Below are 8,049 nucleotides of genomic sequence, written 5' to 3' on the forward strand. Positions count from 1 at the left end.
AATGGCCAAAGGCTGTGTTTGATTTGTTAACGTACACCCTGTGGGTTTTGTTCCTCCCCTCCCTTTGCATATCCAGGTCAGGTTAAAGGACTCCCTTGTCAGCTCCCTGCAGTTTTGTAAAGCTAAAGATGCCGAGTTAGCTTGGATAGATGGCGTCTTAGACATGAGGGTTTCCAAAGTGGACACCGGAGTTATTTTAGAAGAAGGGGAGCTCAAGGACGATGGAGAAGACTCAGAGATGCAAGTGGATGCTCCTTCAGACTCCAGTGCCATAGCCCAGCAGAAGGCCATGAAGAGTCTGTTTGGAGACGACGACAAAGAGTTGGGCGAAGAGAGTGAGATCATCCCCACACTGGAGCCTTTGCCACCTCATGAGGTGAGAGGCCTCTGCTTTCTCTGTCTCTCTGTTGAGTGGTCCTGGGGATTGATGGGGCCTCCCTCACACGTGCTAGCTACGTGCTCTGCCGTTGAGCTGCATCCCCAGTCCGTCTGTCCTGTAGTCCGTCTGTCCTGCGTTTGTCATCCTTCTGGTTCCCCTGTTGTGCTTTTAGCCGTGTAAACACATTGTGTGGGGCCCGAACTTGGAATTCTTACAAAGGACTGCCCAGGGCATGTGTCTGTGTGTCTCAGTCTTTGCAGCTAGAGGATGATAACTTAGAGGAAACCTTTAACAAATCTTTATTATTATTATTATTATTATTATTATTAAAAAATTTTAAGGATGGGGGGCTGGAAAGATGATAGCTCAGCGGTGAGGAGCAAAGACTGCTCTTCCAAAGGAGCTGGGTTCAATTCCCAGCACCCACATAGCAGTTCACAACTGTCTGTAAAACCAATTCCAGGGGATATGATACCCTCATACAGACATACTTGCAGGCAAAACCCCAACATACATTAAATAAATGAGTCTGTTTTTAAAATTTTAAGTAGAATACATAGTATTATGTTTTATTATCTATTTTTAAACAGAATTTTTTTTGTCAATTCTCCCTTTCTCTTCTCCCTCATCCTCTGCCCCCCTTTCTGCTTTCATATCATGTGTGCCATATTATTCCCCTTGCCTAGCTAATAATGCAGTTGTTCAGGATGTGTGTTTTCAGTGTGGAAAATGTGGAGTCTGATTGTGAGGCTCTCCAGGGAGGAGATGGGAGTTTTCTAAGAATGCCATTTTTCTGTGTTATCAGTTCCGTTCAAATCACTTTGGTTTTGATGCAGTTAAGCATCTTCCGTTGAGTACAGCTTTAATGCTAGCCTAGAAGTTACATCTTCTCAAGAGGGACCTAGTTAATTAGAAAAGCTCCTAGGCAATGAAGCTAGAGCAATATTAATACTGTAAGAGTCCTACAGGCTTGTCAAGTGCAGTCTTTAGCACATCATGGAGTTGAGAGGGAGACAGCCCCTTCTGCTGGCTTCTGATCTAGCACTGCTCTTGAAATTGGGAGGAGGGGGGACAAGGAGTTTTTTCTCTGTGCTAAAGCTATAGTGCTCTTCAAAGTACTTTCAGAGGGGGCAAAACCACTTGCCTTTCTAGTTCTCAGCCCAGAGCATCCATTGCAGTCACTCTGAGGAGGAGGGGACGTGGAAGTGGCATTAGGAAGACTTGGACTCTGAACTCAGCAGGGGGCTGGGGCCTAGATATGGGGTTTCGATTCAGTTCTGCCTCTTGACACTCTAGTTGACCCCTCCAGCAAGTGGGTGGGTAAAGAGCATAATATTACCTTGAGTCTCTGTTATTAGGAGGCATGACTAAGAAAATTGTGAAACATCAAAACTGTGAAGGGCTTTGTAATGGTAAGTGACAAAGTAGAACCAGAGTCACAAACTTGGAATGTGACTTACAGTCTTGACGTGACCTGTCAGAGGACTTGAAGGAATAAGTATCTTAGAGATCATGCAGTGCTCCACTTGATCCAATACAGCTTTGTGCCTATTGTTTTATTGAAGTTACTCTCTCGCCTTTGACTTTATTCAAGGTTCCTGGACATCAGTCGGTTTTTATGAATGAACCAAGACTGTCTGACTTCAAGCAAGTTCTTTTGCGGGAGGGGATTCAAGCGGAATTTGTAGGAGGCGTACTTGTCTGCAACAACCAAGTAGCAGTCCGCAGAGTAAGTTTATTTTTAATAAGGGCTGCATTGAACATGCATGCACTTCTGAGGCCTTATCAGATTAATTCTGTAGTTCTTATTATTTCATACAACTGAAAACCAGCCATTTACAGTCATAATGATGACCTTAAAGGCTTATAGCAGTGATTCAAATACATGGTACATAATTTTATAGTCAATTTTTATTATTTGAATTCTCTGACATTTATGTGTCTATAAAAACTCATTACTACAATATTATACCTATATTCCCAAGTCAGGGCAACCCATTTCCTGACCAGTCATAAAGTAGCCCATGTTATAGATGTTGCTTATTGTTTCTGCATGTTGATGAATGGGAGATATACTAAAGAACTTTTTAAACTGTTTTTCTAGACAGAAACTGGACGCATCGGTTTAGAAGGCTGCCTTTGTCAAGACTTTTATAGGATACGAGACCTTTTATATGAACAATATGCCATTGTGTAAAGGACATGATGTCAGGAAGTGTCTGCTTGACCTTTCTCAGGAAGAAAGGATTCTCATCTGAGGCTAAGCTTTCGCTGTCTTGTTTTGTAACATACAAAAAAAATCTGCCAGAAAACGTGAGCATGTATTAGATTTTGAAAAATATGAATCAAGGGCCTGGGGCGTAGCTCAGTGGTAGAGCTCTTGCCTAGCATGTGCGAGGCCCTGGGTTTGATTCCCAGTACTGAAGAAAGAAAGAAAGAAAATGTAAATAGAACCCATTTTGTAAATGCTCTACCTTGCTTGGAATGCTAGAGGCCCAGCGAAGAGACAGGCCCAGAGCTGAAGGTGTTGATTTCCTCTGCAGACCCCTTGCTTCAAAGGGTTTATTACTTGAAAAAACAAACAGTGCAACTTAGCAGACCAGTTCATGGCCTTACAGAAACTGGTGTGCATGCATTTGTGCAGACAGTTTCTCACGTTTTCTGGAATGAAAAGGGAGAATTATATAGAAAGGATATGCTATAAAAGATGCAAACACAAACAAAAAACTGGTGAAACATTTTTTAAAAAAGCGTGCTGTGCTGTTTCTCCTTTTGAATTCTGATCTGCAGTTGCCTCCACATGGTTCTCTTTACCCTCTTTCAGTGCATATGAGGCAGCGCACATTTAGTTTAGAAATAAATTTTTATTTCTCCCATTTCTTGTTTATGAAGTTTTTTTTGTTGTTCAATTTAAATTTATAACCTCATCATTTGAATAAATGTCATCTAAAAGAAAGCCTTGAAGCTGAGTGTGGTACGTATGCCGTAATCCCAGCAGCATTCAGGAGACTGGCGTAGGAGGATTGTGAATTAGAGGCCAGCCTGAGCTACATAGTGAGAGACTATGTCAAAAACCAGCAAAAAGAAAGCTGGGCGTGTGTTACCAGTTCTGCGGACATTTTATTTAGACACATCTTACCTATTGGCCAAGCAGCTGTATTTGAAACTGTCCAATGCTCTTGTTTTTAAAAAAACAAATGTTGACTCTCACATTTTTATAAGGTAACAGTGTAATTTAATTAAAGGGTGTAAATGTTTTCCTTTCTTAGCTTGTTTTCTAAGTTTATGTAAACAGTGGTTGGATTTTATGCTTATTACTACAAAAATAGTACTGAACTAGGGTAATTGCCTCACTTAATATAGCACAAAGAATCCTGCTTAAGAGTGAAAACTGAAAATATGCAATTCCATTGACTTGAACAATGAGCCATGTTGTCCCATTGTAACCTGTTGGTTTATTTCTTAGAAGGCAGCGTAATCAAGGCAGTTCTTGATGCTTGCTGAAGCTTTAAGCCCTCCTCTCTGCACTAGCATTTAGAGAAGCCTCAATCCTGTTTAACTTCAGAGCTATGTTATTTCAACCCAGTGAACCACTGTCAGACTAGAATTAGCCTTTTTTTCAGTCTCAGGTGCTGACGGAGCCTTCTGTTCTGGATTACAGCCCTGAAGCAAGTTTGTAGCCTTCTGATACTGAAAAGCAGATGTATAAAATAGTGTTGCAGAGATGAGTTTAAGAGTGTGTTTTCTTTTTTGCAGTCATGAAACATTCCTCTTGTTCCCCATTACTACATAGAGGAAGCCTATAATTCTATTTCTATTCCAGGGGAAGAAAACCCGCAGTTGTTACATAGTATAAAATTTCTGGCTACACCTATTACATGGTAATAGTTACATGTAAAAGTATTTCTTGCCTAGCCTTTCTGCTGTCCTGTGAATAGGAATTAAACTGTAAAGTACTGCTTGAAGATGGCTGTTCTACATAATGCCATTAGAGAACAATCCTTCTGCCTGTGTCTAGATGACATTATCCTAAAATTCCTGAAATGGAGACCTTCATTACAGCCTCAGCTACTTAAGAAAAGCATGACTTTGAAAGACACAGTGAGATAAATCATGAGTGCAGAGAAGCTTTGAGATGCAAGAATAAATACAGCATGTGAACTATCAGCTGATACCACAAATAGTTTTCTTAAAAAGAAATTTTATCTGGGCATGATGACACATGCCTGTAATTTCATCACTTCATTCAAACTTGGCTTAAGGCCAGCCTGAACAGCATAAGACTCTGCTCAAAAGAAGAAGAAAAGGAATGGGGATGTAGCTCAGTGGAAGAATACTTACCTAGCTTGTGTGAGGCCCAGGTCTGGAGGTTGGGGGTTTCTTATTGTATTTGTTACAGTACAATTATACATGTCAAGTATCATTGCAGTTATTTCTGTATTTCTGTGACTCAGTAGGTGACCTGAACCTATGTTGAAGAATTCGGTTTTGTCAGGTGGGTTCTTCACCTTTTTGTGTGTTTGTGCAGCTCACATACCATAAAATATTTACTCTTAAAATATATAATTCACTGGTTTTGGTATATCCAGAATGTGCAGCCAGTACAAGTAATTCTAGATTAGTTTTTATCATTCCAAAAAGAAACCCAGTAACCATTTGCCCCTCGTTTTCTCTTCTCCCTAGTCAGCCATCAATCTTTCTGTCTCTTGACATTTCATAAAAAAGAATCATGCAACATGTGGCCTTTTGTGTCTTCTTTCAATTAACACTTGTTTTCCAAGATTCATTAATGTAGTAATGGGTTAGCATCATTTTTTGTTTGCTTTGAGACGTAGTCTTGCCTTGTATAGCTCAAGCTGGTTTCCAACTCATAATCTTCCTGCCTCTAGAATGCTGGGATTATAGGTGTACACTTTCAGTATCCATTTACAGTAATGTGACACCCCTTTGTCTCGGTGTCGTGTTTGTTCATCAGTTGCTGTACGTTGAGTGGTTCCCAGTTTCTGGCTGCTATCAAAAATGTTGCTTTGAACATTCTTGTACAAAATTTTTTTAAATATAAACATTTGTGTTTTAAATTTTCTTGTGTGTGTGCTTAAGAATAGGATTGCTGGATCATATGGCAACTCTGGTTAACCATCTAAGGAACTGCCGACTGTCTTGTGAAGTAGCTGTACCATTTCCTGTCCCAATTGGCATATGGGTGAGGGTCCCGTTTTTGTCACATGTGCTCTTGACTACATCTTCTGTCCTCACCACCCCTAGCATGTGAGGAGGGACTGCCTGGAGGTTTTACTTTGTATTTCATTAATGACCAGTGATGTTGAGCATGCTGTGTTTCCTGTGCTTATTGGATGTTTGTATTTCTTTGGAGTAAGGCCTCGTCAACTCCTTTGTCCGTTTGTAAACTGTTCATCTTTTTCGTTGTTAGAAGCTTTGTATGTTTTCTAGATACTTCTATATATGAGTGGTAAATACTTACGTGGCTTGTCTTCACTTTGTTAGTCATGTGAAATGAAACAAAATGTATAATTTTGAGGTCAGTTTTTGGTTTTTTTGTTGTTGTTTGTTTGTTTTTGCTCTTTTCAATTACCTGCATTATTGGTGTCATTCTTTAAAAGCCTCCTCTTATTTTGAATGTTTTGATTTATTTGGAGGTGGGGCAGGTGCACAATTGCCATAGCGTGTGTGGAGGTCAGAGGACAACTTGCAGGAGTCCTTTCTCTCCTTCCACCCTGCGGGACCCAGGGATCAAACTCAGGTTGTCAGGCTTGGTGACAAGCACTTCACCTGCTAAGCCGTCCTTTGCCTTTAAACCCATCCTTTAAAAGCTTCATCCAAAGTTGCAAAGGTAGACTTTTTTTTTCCTAATAGTTACAGTTTCAACTCTTACAGGTAGGTTTTTGTTGTTTTTGTTTGTTTTTTAACCCATGTTGAATTATGAAGTAAGCATCTAATTTCATTTTTCTGCATATGGATGTCCAGTTGGCCTGGTATCATTTGTTGAATTTCCTATCAAATTATTTTGCCTTGTGGAAAGTCAGTTGACCAAATCCAAGTTTGTGTCTGCTTGCCCAGTTCTGTTTCATTGATCGCTGTATCTTCATGCCAGGGTTACACCATCTGAACAACTTGGTGTTGGTGAGCTGTGAGATGGGGACAATTGAAACCCCTAACCTGTTTCCCTTCAGGACTTCTTTCATCTGTAAGGAGTCCTTTGCATTCCCATGTGAATTTTGGAATCAGTTCCTCAACTTCAGCAAAAAGCCCTCTCTTAATAGGGAAGGGGAACTATTGAAATTACTTCAAATCTTACAATGCAGTGTCTAAAAAGGTCTATGTGGAATTTATCTAGTCCGATACATTTTCATATTAAATAAACAAAGCTGTGGAATAGGAAGAATTAGTTTGAGAGGCACAAAGCTAGTTAAAGGCCGGGTTGGAATTGGAGCCCAGCTGTGGGGAGTCTAGTCCCTAGAGTCAGGCATGGCAGTCCATCCTTAGTTTCCTAGCATGTGGAGGCTGAAGCCGAAGAATCACCAATCCGAAGCCATTCTGGGTTTCACAGCAAGACTATCTGAAAGAATCCAGTGTGCCACTTCAGTTCCTTGGCCTGTTTACTTTGCTTGGGGATCATACGTCCAGTTCATCTGCTCCAAGAATGGCACCTGATAGGACACTAGCGTGAGAATACTGACTTCCATCATATGTCAGCCACTAAAGGTGAGACCCTGTGCTTCTCTTTAAAGAATTGATGTGTCCAATCCTGTGTTTCCCTTTCAAGTATTAATAAACTGATCATCGCTTAAGGCACAGGGGGTCAGTAGTGATCACTAATTCATTGAGAGGCAGGGTGGTTTGGGGGACACAAAACCCTTCTAGATACATTTTCCAATCTTTCTGCGGTTTGTCTTCACTTTGTTGGTGAGTGAGGGACAAGTGAGTGAAGATGCAGCTAGAAAAGGAAGGAAAACTTGGCTGTGCCCACCTGAGCAGGTCAAAGAGAAAGGTTGGACTTTTTCCATTTTTCAAAATAAATTTAAAACAATTTCAGGAGAGGTGATGAGGTAAGGGCGGTTTATAATGCCAGTCTCAGGGGATTTGGTGTTGTTCTGGCCTGTGCAGGCTCCAGGCACATACGCCCCAAATTATGATTTCCAACATGCATGCAGTGCCCAGTGAGGCCAGGAGAGAGCAATCCCCTGAAACTAAAATTAGCAAGTGGTTGTTAGCTGCCTGAGGTGGGTGCTGGGAACAGAACCTAGGTCTTCTGCAATAGCAGCAGGGAATCTTGGGTCCTGAGTCATACTGCCTCCACCTCCCAAGTACTGGGGTTACAGGCCTGTACTACCACACTGGCCTTATAGTATTTTTGAAAGAAAGAAAGAAAAAAAAACAAAACAAAACAACCAGGGTGCACAAGCCCCATCTAGATGTTGCTATTTATTTATTTGCAGCTTTTTTTTCTAAGCACAAATAAAACATGCATATGAGCCATCTGTTCACTTTCTTAGCTGCACAGCCTGGCATTGGGATTGGTGAGCCAGCTGTGGCACAGCCTGGCATTGGGATTGGTGAGCCAGCTGTGGCACAGCCTGGCATTGGGATTGGTGAGCCAGCTGTGGCACAGCCTGGCATTGGGATTGGTGAGCCAGCTGTGGCACAGCCTG

General features: G+C 41.3%; 1 protein-coding gene across 5 annotated transcripts in view; it reads left to right on the plus strand.

The window, feature by feature from the left end:
* The window catches only part of Cpsf2 (cleavage and polyadenylation specific factor 2), a 33,870-nt gene extending 28,413 nt beyond the window's left edge, over positions 1–5,457 (plus strand). For all 5 annotated transcript variants that reach the window (XM_076551282.1, XM_042261071.2, XM_076551283.1 and 2 more), the window contains 3 exons: positions 77–376; positions 1,974–2,108; positions 2,484–5,457. In XM_076551282.1, coding sequence (XP_076407397.1) covers positions 77–376; positions 1,974–2,108; positions 2,484–2,576 — 528 coding nt within the window. In that variant the 3' untranslated portion in view covers positions 2,577–5,457. The remainder of the gene's footprint in view (positions 1–76; positions 377–1,973; positions 2,109–2,483) is intronic.
* Positions 5,458–8,049: the final 2,592 nt, after the last annotated feature.

Source organism: Peromyscus maniculatus, chromosome 14, assembly GCF_049852395.1.
Source record: "Peromyscus maniculatus bairdii isolate BWxNUB_F1_BW_parent chromosome 14, HU_Pman_BW_mat_3.1, whole genome shotgun sequence".
Taxonomy (NCBI): Eukaryota; Metazoa; Chordata; class Mammalia; order Rodentia; family Cricetidae; genus Peromyscus; species Peromyscus maniculatus.